Here is a 13,898-nt window from a genome sequence, read left to right as displayed (position 1 = left end):
GAAAAAATAAAAACACCCATTTGATTGGCTTATTTTTCAGAGCAAGAATGATGTTGGCCAATCCAGTGATGTGGTTTATATGTCCCTGGGAGATACATTCCACTTCGTAAACAAATCATCACTGCGTAGACATATACTGATACAGGCGTAGTTGTTACAGAGAAATATCATTTGAAGACCATGGCCGATGATGATTTTGATTTCACTACCAAGAAGAACAGGGTAAGAAGTGTAAAGGCGCTAATTATTCAGCTGAAAGATGGGAATTAAATACGTAAACCACGGAGACTAAAGGTCGTGATTGTTTCAATGGCTGAACGGTTAGATCACCTGGACTTGGCGTAAAGTGTCTCACCACATCATCATGCTCACAGTTACTTGTGTACTGAAAATCCAAATTAATCGATCAGCACAATTTATTATTGATTTTTAAAGAAACTATTGATTATTATTTTTCGAGAGAGCAATATATAGATGAAAAATCAAGAAAAAATCAATAACAAATAGTACTGATAGATTTATTTGAATTTTCAGCCCTCAATTCAGCCCTATGCACATGTCTGATGTTTCAACAGACATGTACACAGGGTTACCCTCAAATGGGATCTCACTGTCACTTGAGAACTGAAAATAATTGTATTTATTAAAATTGTGTTTATTAATTTTCGGACTATTGTGCTACATATGACGCATCATGTTATCATGTCCTGTTCGATATGGGACCCATAGCGACGTGTAAAATACATTGTCTGTTTACTCGAAATTCAAACATGCGATGACTTTAGTGCTTTAAAAATAACTGACAGGAAAAATTAATATTTGCTCATTTGCCATTCATTGAATGTGCTAGTGTCATGCATGTAAAGAGATAGAAAACTTCATTGAGTGAAATACTCTGATGATAATGACAAGGATACTTACCATACTAATTAAACATTAAATTATTCGTTTAATAAATACCTTTATGAAAAACTTTTAAATAAAATATGTTAAATATCTATGTACATTTTGTGATCTTCCATTTTGGAAATTGACACACACCTTTTTTTTCACAATATATGTGATGCCGTACTTTAGAAATTGCTTATGAGATATATATATACATGCGTGACAATGACCAAAAAAAATACAGAAATAGACTTTGTTTTGTGTTCATACTGGTGTGCATCAAAATGTTATATGTTAACGTAAAATAACAGAACTCTGGGATGAAATGTGTTGCATAGAATATATGCTGTTACCGGTACAAGGTTTGGCTTAGCCGTGGGTTTTCGCTGCGTTTAAGAGACTTAAATTTGAATTTGGTTGCGTATTCACACCCTTAAATGATGCAAAACCCACAACTAGGTTTGGATAGCATTGTCATTTGCAAGCCTCCAGGCATGCAATACATTTTAGACTAGTTGGCCTTGCTTACAAATTGTTTTGTGATTTCAAAAATTGAACCTAAAAGGTGGAGTGATTTGTGTCCTATAATTAAGAGAAACAATTGAAAAAATGAGACAACAACTTGTTATTAACAAGTAACCTGTAGAATACTGTGTGGGTAATATTTTTTATATTGATTTTTGTTGCATTTGCATTTGCAAATAGTTACCAAACAATGGGAAATCTATAGGATTGAATATATCCCACAGCTGGCGTCACATGCATTGTTCATAGTTCATATGGTGCTTACACCAGGATTTAATTACAGCACCTAGGCGGTATGTGGTTACAGCTTAATGTTCGAGTAATCGCAAGAATTTGACATGACAATAGAAATTCATTAAAGACTGGCACTCCCATGCAATTAACAGCGAGTGAAATTCCTGGGATTGAAACATATATTTTGAAGTCACTGATGTAGGCAACGAATAACTGCAAGTTGACATAAAGACGAGGTAGTTTATTTAATCAGTGGTCAACTAGAGGCTGAAATTATAATTAATTTGTTTATTTCAATTTCTCCTGACGTCAAATAGAATACACTGGTGAAACACGGTAGTAACTGTGGGTGAAAGGATGTTTTGGGGTGTAGTTTACATTGTATATGGAGTGGTAGGGTCGGGTGTAATGTGTTCATTTCCAACTATTATGAAGTCACGTAGAATTTCACTTAATTTATTTTTGCTGACATGTTTTCAAGCATTACATGTGAATCCAATTTTTATTGCACTGTGTCTCAATAGAGTATGAAGGAAATGGCATATTCACTGGAATTTATTTCAGGGGAAAAATGTTTTCAGTGGCTTTCATTGCGTATGGAAGTTATTTTCACGAGTGATGCGGTGTATCCTGCTGCCGTACTTTCACGAGCCAAGCCACGGGGAGGGTGTGGGGTTCTGTTATTATACATATGTCCCATATTTGATTATTTCATATTAAAACAAAGAACGTGCAACAAACCGGGATAGAAATTTAGATCGGGGAACCCAATTGCCCATTAACGCTTGTCAGTGTAGAACGCGTGTCGCTGTACGTATGAAAATAAAATAATCAGACGTCTAATTTGGGTCATTGTCCGAATAAATAACTCGTGGATGTTTAAGCGCGGTGGTCATAGCGTAGCGAGTGTTCCAATTTCATGTAAATAAACAATGTATTTTACACGCGTTGTATACGTCGCTATGAGTCCCATATCGAACAGGACGCGACACGACGACTGTCGCCCTTTAGTTGGGACCACGACAGAACCAGAACTTAAACTGGGCGACTACGATACACGGTTGATGTTGAAGTTAAAAGTTCCTCCACAGATCTGTGCATTGGCAAACATGCCGTGCAACTGCGGTACTCCACTGACGGAATGACTTTCGTTGAAATCGGTCGTCGCTGACTCGTGAGCTGCACACTACAACCTCGTTTGTGATGTTGCTTGCTGGTCGTGGATAGACTGAGTCTTGGTTACCGGTTAAATTTTGCTAATTTGGCATTGGTAATCTTTATTTGGAACTGAGTAACGCCGCAACGCCGCCAGCAGAAACCTCATGGTATATCGATGTTGATGGTTGCGGCTCCATATTAATCAGAGATTTTACTGCGGGTCCAGGCAGCGGGTGGATCTTCCGAGAGCCCTTCAAGATTTATAAAACTCAGTTTCCAGGTGGTCAACAAACATTAAGTTCTCCCAATCCTAGTATTCTATGTGATGTACATCTAACATGCCAAAAATGCTGGTGAACGATTTGAACCTGACAAAAATACTTGAAATAGATACCAGGAAGGGGAGGGGGGTAAAAGAAAAGTTATATAACATTTTATTATTCAATAATTTATTAAAATACATAAGTTTGTCCAACTCCCTGTGATACAACACCTCAGACATAGCTCATTGTACTCGGCTTGAGTGTGGGCAAAAAGTTACTATTTGAATTTTTGATATCTTTTTTCATTAATGAGAAAATTGACCCCGAAGTTAGAGTAACTGTTCAGCAGGAATGGCTTTTTAACTCTTCTGTGATTTTTTTTGGCTTGGCTGATTTTGTTCATACTTGACAGTCAGGTCGTACCATCACTAATTGGAAAAACAATCCTGACCCACCGCTACCATGGCAACAGCCAAAATCTGTTTTTTGAATACTTTCGCCAAATTTATTGCCTCCTACAAGTCTTGTAATAGCAGTGCCCAAATGATCATGCCTTTTATTCTGGCTACGTTGCGCACTGGTAAGAGATCACCGGCGCCGACATTGTTACCACTGTCAACGTAATCCCAACGCAGCTTTGAACTTTGAATAAAATGTAAATGCTGCCTCCAATCTAAAAAATACTATCGCAAAACGGTTGGAAATAATACATTTAACGGCTGAATACGTCCTAACAATAAAATAAAGTGACTTCTAATGACTGCCATGTTATTTTGCGAACCTCGTATAAGGTGCCCGGTTTTAGTTATGAACAGACGTTAGCTTCACGTTCATGTCCTTCCATGATAACAGCCGAAAACATATTGCTTGTTTTTTACCGGTTTTCATTGGCAATCGAAGTATTTTATTTTGTAAACAAATTTTCGTCTGCTATTTTTATTCAGTTCAAATCGTTCAGCAACATTTTTGGCATATTAGGTGTACATCACATGGAATACTACGATTGAGAGAACTTGATGTATGTTGACTGATTTTTATCATAGTACAAAGTACCAGGAAGTTACTCAGTTCCAAATAAAGATTACCAACGTCAAATGAGCAACATTTGACTGGTAATCAAGATTCATGTAATCCATGGCTAACAAGCAACATCACAAGCGAAGTTGTAGCATGCATTACTAGTAAGTCATCCCGTCAGTGGAGTACCGCAGTAACACGTCATGTTTGCCATCAGCATTGTATTCAAACGAATCACGTGGTGTGCCGTTCTCGTTCAAACCCGGGATTCGATCAATAGGGGAGTCCCAGTAAAAAAACACATTGCAAATCGTGCAAGTTCAACATTTTCAAACCAATATACTAAAACAGAAATGCTCAGAGATGCAAATGAAGGATAGATATTACTTTTCACTATACACATCTCTGTTGATACTATCCCTCACATATTCTACTCCCAATTACTCCTGCGTAAAATGGACTAGCTTCTTTTCATGTTGACATTCAGAGTAAAATCATGTGACAGGCTGTTAAAATTGGCTGTTGCATACTCTTTCGCCGGTCTGGAAAATGTGTTTAATTAGCTCACATTCAAGCAACAATGCAGATTTCCCAGTGGGAGTGAAACTATTTGACTCTGCCACTAAAAAATAGGGGTGTTTTCCGCAAAAAATGAATAACCCTGGAATACACACAATATACTGAATTTCGGAACAAATCGTGCATTACTTACAGCAGCAGAATACCACAGAAATGTCAGACGAAACATGAAAACACTATATATTGTATTTCAGCCTGAACCCTTTATATTGCAATTCAAGGAATTAACCCCATATGTGCATCCATTTCCCACCTTGGTATCACCCACCCCTGAAAACAAACTTTTAATACCACGCTGAAGCGTTTGGTAATAAGCAAGTAAAAACTGATCTGAGGCCTAACCAAGCCTGTTTTGTTTGTTTGACAATTGTGCATGCAAATTAATTGTTAACATAGATGTCAGCTTCGCATATTCATTGCTATATAGCTGGAAGACACCTGAAATCGATCGCTATGCCTGTTGCATTTGGGTATGTTGCCATGTATGTATAACACATTTATGTCGGTCTTTCATCAATGCTAATCATCTTCATATTTACATCACCGAATATAAATAGCCTGAGGCAAAGTTGGGACGGCGAGCTCGTCAGATACCCCAAGCAGATACTCCTAATGGTGACATAGCGGCCGATGGCGATGATTTAGCAGTAAGTGAGTCATTGAAGGCAGCCTCTACTAACAATGTGAGTTAGATCATTTCATAAACTAACAGCCACTCATGTTGTGTGTAAGTCTTACAGTATATAATCCCTTGTATTTCATTACCATCACACACTGCCAATATTGACGATGCACTGCATGTATCAGTAAGCTGCTTTCATCTGTAACTCTAGCACTCTTACTTCTGCCTATTAAACCAAAGACATTAGAAAGAGATCTTTTCTATTGTCTTTGATTAAACTTTCAAATCACCACGGATAGATTCTTCTTTTGAACTATGTCATTATTTTCATTGTTCAAATTGATTTTTGGTTTGATAATTTTCAATCCAAGGTGGTAAAATTGCAACTACAATGTATATATGTTTCATGCCTCCTTTCTATTTATCTGATTATATTTCCTTGCACTCACTATATATTTTCTATTACACTTTGATATTGTTAGATCTCTTGATCCAATTAATCTGAGAACTGTTGCCATCAAATTTGTATATATATAAATAGTTAATGCGTTACAGTTGTTTAACGTTGCAATATGGACATAGAATAAATACAGTGTTTACATGAAATTCAGATGCATCCTATGGTGCTTTTCATGTGGCATTCAGATTCAGATTTATTTTGATCACATGTGCATTTCAGCCTTTAGCAGCAAATTCTGAATAATCTCTAAAATCTACATTCCATTCACCTTGGTGTCACTTTTTTAGGTCTTGCACAGAATCACATTAGATAATGTTGAGTTATTTGTTCTAATTATGTCTTGTCTTTGTTTACAGTCTACTGGAGGACCACCAAAGCCATCCCGAAGACAAGGAGGGTGGGCAGATGACACTCCTAAGTCAGCAAAGAAAGGGTATGGAATGTTACTGCTATGAAGGATTTATTAGATAGTACTGGTAGCAATTTTACTTATAATAAAACAGGAAAACATATCCTATCAAGTTGTTTCAATAATCAGATTATCATCCTGCAATTGGGAATATTCCTGTTTTTGGTAAAAATGTTTATTACGGTACATGTATATGCGATATAACCTCTCATCTTATCCAATGATGACTTTTACCATATGGATTTATTTTATTCTAAGTTAAATAAAAAAGTATGGTTGATGAACTCAAGTCAAGCATGCATAAACATTTTGGAGCCATTTACTGCTGGTTTCTATGGTGAAAGGATCTAATTATATCTCAAAGTTTCATAAGTTACATATACCGGTGGTAAAAAAAGCAATTGTTGAAATAAGCTGGGTACTCTTGGTTGCCACAAATTATTAGAAAATTATGCTGAATACTAATTTTTTAAAGAAATAATGCTTTTACATGAATTCAAAATTAAAAAAATAGACATGTGTAAAACAATAATAATATAACACAGTAAGTTTTCTGCTTGTATTTAATAAAGTGAACTTTTGCAAATGACCTTACCTAATCACTTTATTTTTAAAAAATGTTCATGCATTCAATTAATCTATGAGAATTATGAAATTTTATAATAGAGAAACTTTAGCTGGTATATTAGCAGGAGATGGCAGTAACTTTGGTCAAATTGTGACCATTGCATCAGCCAACATGTAAGAGTTTATAGTATTATTCTCACAAATAGTAATTCTACCTTGGCTTTGCAAACACCTTACATATAATTATCTAGGGACTTTTTGTTAAACAAAACAATTATTGTTTTATTCTAAATATGGAAAGATGTTTCAAATATTCATGACAAGATTTGACATTGATTGTGAAATTGATACAATACCCATTAATTCAGCACATACTCTGGTTATGCAATGTGCGCTCTTTGGAAATACTGTCATCGCCATATTGTTCCGAACACCAAAACAGCATTGCCAACTAAGTTGCTGACTGCTTTGGTGTGCGCGTCTGAAGATCGTTATCTTACTTGACCCCCTTAGATCAAACTAACACCAAAAGGAGACGTCGCACTGATTACGAGGAACACACACAAGTCAAGTGTTTTGTAAATCGATTCAAGGATTACACCCCCAATTTCAATGTATTTAAATATTCTATGTCAGCTAGCGAAGTGAAAGGAAAGCTGTTGGATGAGGGTGTTTGTACGCCCAACATACTGCCATCCACAAGAGCCATATACCACACATTCAAGCGAGATTTAGACTACTCATATAAAAAAATTACGTCTATTCCAAACAGCTGACGAAACATAACATGGACAGAATCATGAATTATATTGACATGATTTCTCAACTTGACCATCTCCATGTACATTTTTTTGATACGGTGGGCAATCGTGTCTATGGACTTGTTCCAGTCGGTCAGCCGGCAGTGGAAGTGCAAAGATACACATCCAACATAAATTTCACCATGAATTTACTGCATAGCCCGCTTGGTGTGAGCCATTTCAATATTCTCCGCGGTCCTTCAAATGGGATGGAGCTGTTAGCACTGAATGAAGAAGTAGTAGATGGTCAGCAGTTTATTGGAGAAGACGACACTGTTGTGATGGACAATTGTGGTTTCACCAAACCCGTTCTCCACGAGATACCAGACAAGTCACCCTTTTGTTTCAGCCTCCATATAGCCCACAATTTAATACCTGCAAGCTTTGTTTTCGGCATCTAAAACGAGAATTGCAAAGAAATGACGTATTTGCTAATCGGTTCACTGAACTCGCTTTTCTGGTACCCTGGACATGATCACGCCAGAACTTTCGACATTGCGGATTTTTAAATATAGTCCGCTATATACTAAGAAAACATAAACAAAGTGGCCCTTCTCAGAGCCACTTCATCTTCCAAGGGAGATATACCGTTCTAGTATAATATTTAAACTACTCACACATTATAATGCCTCGCGTAACAAAGCAATTCCAGGCTAAGTAAAAACATTCTATGTCCCCTAATGCAATATAGACTCGTAAAGAGTGGATGCGACCATGAATCGGCTCCGGCGAGATTCGAAAACCAATTGTTTAGTGAAAACCCAAGCAGTTAGCCAATTTCGCTAGCGAGTTTGCAAATTGGCTGCTCCAATACTTCTGAGACTTGCTGTAATAATAAACAAAACAACTTAGCACACTGAGAGAAATAGTTGTGTGCTAACTTGAGCTTACTTACGCTTCTCACATTGAGTTGAGTGGCGCCCCCTCTTAAAAATGAGTTGATCCGAGGAAGTCAAGTAAGATAATGATCTTTAGACGTGTACACCAATGCAGTCAGCAACTTAGCTGGCAATGTTGCAGTTTTGGTGTTCGGAACAATATGGCAATGACAGTAAGAATGAAAACTCTCTCCCATTCTTGCTTTCTTAGGATTCTACTTTGTTTTATTTGATGTATTTATTTTTGTTAGTCCTCTTTCACATGCAGTCCGAAAACAGGGACTTGTGAATTGAATTCCGTGTGAGTGTGCATGTGTGCATTTATCAGTATCTCAAACATGCTTGGACTGATCAAATTCAAACTTCTCCCTTACCCAGATACATCAGATATTATATCGGACATCTACACATGCATTTGTTTCATGATCCAATTGTAGTGTTCACCATTCCGGGCCCGGATCTCAGTTGTGTGTGGATGATTTTTGTTTTAAACTTGGTACATAAATTGAACTCAATGGGACATTGATGCACATCATTTTATTTTTTAGATCAAGTTCAAAATGGCCAACTGGTGGCCACTGTGTTTTAAAAGCTGAAAACTCAACAACATTTAACTATACACTACATTTTCATTTTTTATAATTGACACAGTCACTAAAACGTGTACAGGGACTGTGTCATTGGCAGCTCTGGTAGAGCTAATGCTTCCTAGCATTTATAATTTTTTTTTGTCTCTCTCTCAAACTCTTGCTGACTTCTACTGGTTCTTCTCAATTACAGGGGCAAGAAAGGGGACCTGTTGTATGAAGAGTAATTACAATTTTATTATTGTTTTCTTCTCTTGCACCTCGCCTTGGGGTCAATGGTGGTGGTGCATGCCTTCATGTACACTCATTGGTAAAAACCATGCCACACTGTCATTTCACCTGTAGTTATATATATTAAATTATTAACTCTTTCCATGACTTTGGTGTACTAACCTAAACATGCCAAGCGCACTGGTGGTTTTTTTTTCTACCTCATAAAGGGATCAACAAGCACTAAAATAAATAAAGCATGAATATTGAGTTACATGACCGAAGTAAAAATGTCTGAGCTTGGCTTCCATCGCATGTACGATAATTTTATCCTAGCTTACAGTGTTTTTAATTTTCTGTTTTCTTAATCTTCTCCCACATCAGTGAAAGGTTGAGGCCAGCAAGTCCTGTGAGGCATGATTCAGATGATGGTAGGTGCAATTAGACTTCTTATCTGACTCACTCAGTCAATCAGTCAAGGCTTCACTTTTTATTAGTCCTAGTTTGTTTCAAATGGGAACAAAATGATCTGTTCATTTGTATATTTCTCAGAGATACCCGCATCAGTGTTCCCTCTAAGCAGATCTTACACTGAGAAATGTGTTGTAATTTCATCTCAAAAGCCTCCCAAATGTAAAGTATTTAAATTTTCTAGAATAATAAAAGCAAAGAAGAAACAGACTGTTATTTCAAACTTTAGAGAAAGTCATAAAACATCCTAGCTTTGATCATTATGCAATCCAAAAACTCTAACTTGCGTCCATTATATTGCTCTGATCTTTATACTATATTATAAACAAATTACACTTTGGTTTTGGTATATTGATTGGTGTAAAAGCCAAGCCAAATTGTGGAAACTTTATTTTTTACTACGTAGTTACAAACTCAGTGAATAGTTACTATCGATATATTATCTTGGACAGTTATGTGTGTAGCAATTGATCGAATGTAAGTTTCATCTGTTTATCTGAACTTGCAGTACCAGTATTTCTCGTAAATCAGCATTTGCTACTGTTCGATGTTAAACTACAAAATAACTGTGATTGGGACATTTCATTCCCCCTGACATTAATGCTGACAATGGATGTTAGATACACTCACCTGTTATATTAGAATTGTCAATAATGGACTATGCAGATAAGATGTTACATGTATCATTTAAACCGTCCCAAAGATGTGGTTATTGTGTTAGCTTTAAAAACACTAATTTGAGCAGCATCTTTCCGAGATTTTTTTTTTTTTTTTGAAAAGCTGGGATGACCTATCAAGGTTTAAAGTAATTGTTTTATTATTTTTTGAAAAATCAAGAAAAAAAATTTAAATTTCTCTTCCTGCTACCATAATATCTGCCTGGTTATGAATATGTGAATTTTATTTTTACAATACGTGTATGTGAATTATTATTTTCTTTTCTTCTGCAACTCACTGAATCTTACCCATAATGGTGACCTTTTATTATAGACATTCCAGTCATTCCGGATTTAGAAGAGTTTCAAGAAGAAGATATTGCTACACAGATTGCAGCGCCACCTAGTGTTCAAGTCAACAGAGTTGCAACATACAGAGAACTGGATAATGACCTTTTAAAACATTCACAACTTTTGACATTAGTAAGTTGCATTGATTACTGCCTTATTTATGTCACAAGAAACGCATTATAGTGATGTCCCAAATTATTTGCCACATAAGTTGTCATACATGTATCGCTGTGTGCTACTATGCCTAAATCAGGTTAAATGTTTCAAGTTGTCTTTTTAAACTTTACCCATCCTATTATAAATCACTATGATCATTAAAGTAAATAAGGGATTTAATAGCCTTCATCAGGTTGCCTTACGCTGCATGACATAATACTAATAGGTGTTTGAGACTACTGGTAACCAACCTTGCAAAAACTGTGTACAAACATTTATTGAACTGAACAACTGAACTTTGTATATTTATGCACCTCAGTAATTGTTTACTATTTCTTTTACTAGTAATAAGTAAATTTATAAAAAGTTTTGCAAGATTGTAGACAAACCATTTGTGTTGCCGAAATAGAACACTATTAACATGATCCAAATTCCTGACATTTTTGTTTGTATATGTAAATAAGACATGCTTCACATCAGCCTCTAAGAAATGTTCATTTCTTGTGTGAAAATCATCTTCTGATATGTACATTTTGGCTATTCTTGCCTTTCTTTGATGACACCAAGTCTGTGATTTGTCAACAATAATGAAAGCAAAGTTAAAAACAAAGTACAGAAGTGTATGAACGTTTGAGACATTTTTACTTTGAAATTGAAGTTCTGTTTGTATATTAGCTTTGGCAAACAGTTCACTACCACACTTTCTCGCCAAATTTTTCTTATATTTTTCAATATTTCTAGAAATGAACACTAATTTTGGAGCAAACAGACAAAATTTGAGTCACTTTTCATTTTTCACTCAAAAAATTTGTGATAAAAAGCAGGAACTGATGGTGAAAAAGTTAAAGTAAAATCGCTGTACTTTCTTTCTTTCTTTTTATAGGATGGGGAAATAGACCTAAAGTTACTGACCAAAGTTTTAGCTGCAGAATCCGAAGTAATGGAGGAGGACAAACCTTGGGACTGGGACAGATTATTTACAGAGGTCTCTTCAGAGTTACAAACTGAATGGGAAAAATCAAGTTCATCTCCTGCGGATAAGACACTTTAGTATATTTTGTAATGATAGCAGCTATCTATTTATATTTTGGCAGTAACTTTCAAATCATGGAAGTTTTGTTACTTAATTTTTGTCTTCTTTCATTCAGTTGTCAATAAATGTGTTTGTTCTTTTATTTTATGGTATTTTATTATTTCTTGAACAAAATTGGATGCTTTTTGTGGATAAAGCAGCTGGACATGTATACATCCAGTTATCTGTAATGCTGATAATTTTGATATGAATTGATAGGATATAGACGTACAATGTGGAATGCTCCATGAATTTATTAGAAATAAGTAGAACCCATAGTATGTACAATGTCATGCGACAAATGTCACCTTCTCTTAGAAGTTGACCATTAGAAACTGCAAAAAAAAAACTATAAAATATTTTTTAACGTTTAGTTTTGTGGTAATTTTTTATTTTTCCCACTACCGGTATATACAATTTTTTCCCCTTAAATTTAGGCGAGCAGAATTGTTTTTTTTAACCTTTGTTTTTCACTAATTCTGTCATTGCCTTGTCCTTGAGTTTTTCTTATTGACTGCAGCAGCCACCGCCCTTTTTACCTTGCCCGTACCATCAAAGATGGAAGGGAAAGGTATATTAAGGGAAAAATTTTGTCCGGCGTTGTCGTTGTTGTCGTTGTTGTTGTTGTCGTCGTCATCGTTAATAATTGTTATTGTGTGCATAATAACTTTACTAATTCTATTCAAAACTTTATCAAACTTGGTCACCTTATTCATCAGTATGAAGTCTTCCCTGAGTTTGAACAACAGATGTCCTGTATGAAAATATCATGCAAAAATTGAGAAAATCTGATAAAATATTTTGACTGTTTCTACTTGACTGATCACTGGTGATACACATCAAACGTCACTGATCTCAGTGGAAATATGCATTGTTGTATGTGTTCAATGAAGCAAATGATTTATCTTGTAATAATATCCTTGGTAATGTATCTCAGAATCCCATACTGGGTTTCAAAACCAACTCATGGAGAGATTGCACAGTCTGATACACATTTGCAAACCTACCAATAAAATCTTTACAGAAAACAAGATGTCAGAAAATCAATATAAGCACTCCTATGAACTGGGTGCCTAACTTTGATCAAGATCTGAAGCTAATAGAAAATCTGTTTAGTTCAAAGTTATCAAATCAAAAACAATACATAAAAAATACATTAAAAGCAAAACATTTCATCCACATTTTAAAAAGAAAAATATTCTAAAATATATGTATTCTGTATTTGACAAACAGTTCATTCGACAAATGAAAACTCACAGGAATATGTTTCAGCTATTAGAACAGAATGATAGAATTTTTATAATACTAGTTTAAAAACGCACTTCAAAGATTGCAGTGTTTGAAGATGTAGATTCTCAGGAGGCAACAGTACTGTTGACTTCTCCCTCCACTGGACACCAACTAACTATTTAAGTTGATTTGCATACAAAGCAGAGCTTGCAACATGATAGCTATTCATAAAGGGTGTTTTTTTTACTTTTCATATAATACAGTAGTCACACAATGAGGCAGTTCATATTTGTCTCAGTGAATCATTAATTTTTGACAGACAACCATACAAAATACTTGGACTAAAGCCAGCTAAAATTTTCTGTTATCTTGCATGTCTTATGAATCTATTCACATCTAAATGCAGCACTTTTTTTTTTCAATGAAACATTTGTTTTTATATAAAATATCTGAATTACTTTGAAGAAAGCTGGAAATTATGTCCCTTAAAATAATTAAACAAATAAGGCACCAATGTTTTTGTAAGATATTTACATCTTTTAAGGACATTCGGTAGACTGATTCCCCACTGTTGGTTCAACCCCAAAACTTGTTTGTATTCAAAATTAATTATGACAATGCATATTTATATTGAAACAAACTACGATAAAGGGAATGATATTATATAACAAAGGGCAAGGTCACCAGAGTTCAACTATGTTCTAATCTTTGAGTACAATGCTTAGTAAAGATATCTACAAAGTGGTGGAAGGTTGTTCCATTGAC

The 13,898-nt window shown here is 35.3% G+C and overlaps 1 protein-coding gene across 5 annotated transcripts; it reads left to right on the top strand.

Annotated features, from left to right (window-relative positions):
• Window positions 1-94: 94 nt before the first annotated feature.
• LOC100368907 (intraflagellar transport protein 43 homolog A-like) lies at window positions 95-12,006 on the top strand. Of its 5 annotated transcripts, none has more exons than XM_002739216.3 (7): window positions 95-222; window positions 5,222-5,311; window positions 6,103-6,179; window positions 9,181-9,210; window positions 9,582-9,628; window positions 10,659-10,807; window positions 11,715-12,006. In XM_002739216.3, exons 1-7 carry the CDS (start codon window positions 181-183, stop codon window positions 11,880-11,882), a joined length of 603 nt encoding a protein of 200 aa, XP_002739262.1. In that variant the 5' UTR covers window positions 95-180; the 3' UTR covers window positions 11,883-12,006. The 5 variants fall into 5 exon arrangements, with proteins under 5 accessions (XP_002739262.1, XP_085350919.1, XP_006822151.1 ...); XM_085494793.1 differs by having other exon boundaries at window positions 5,222-5,347; XM_006822088.2 differs by lacking the exon at window positions 9,181-9,210.
• The last annotated feature ends 1,892 nt before the right edge of the window (window positions 12,007-13,898 follow it).

This window comes from Saccoglossus kowalevskii, chromosome 2 (genome assembly GCF_978046115.1).
Source record: "Saccoglossus kowalevskii chromosome 2, keSacKowa6.1, whole genome shotgun sequence".
NCBI lineage: Eukaryota > Metazoa > Hemichordata > Enteropneusta > Harrimaniidae > Saccoglossus > Saccoglossus kowalevskii.
Note: the sequence above shows the minus strand (reverse complement) of the source record. Positions and strands in the feature narration are given on the sequence as shown.

Bases quoted from the DNA above. Each gene is read 5' to 3' on its own strand.
- LOC100368907 (XM_085494793.1), top strand. From the start codon at position 181: ATGGCCGATGATGATTTTGATTTCACTACCAAGAAGAACAGG. The intron at 223-5,221 runs GTAAGAAGTGTA...GAATATAAATAG, and splicing joins TCACTACCAAGAAGAACAGG to CCTGAGGCAAAGTTGGGACG. The intron at 9,629-10,658 runs GTAGGTGCAATT...CTTTTATTATAG, and splicing joins GAGGCATGATTCAGATGATG to ACATTCCAGTCATTCCGGAT.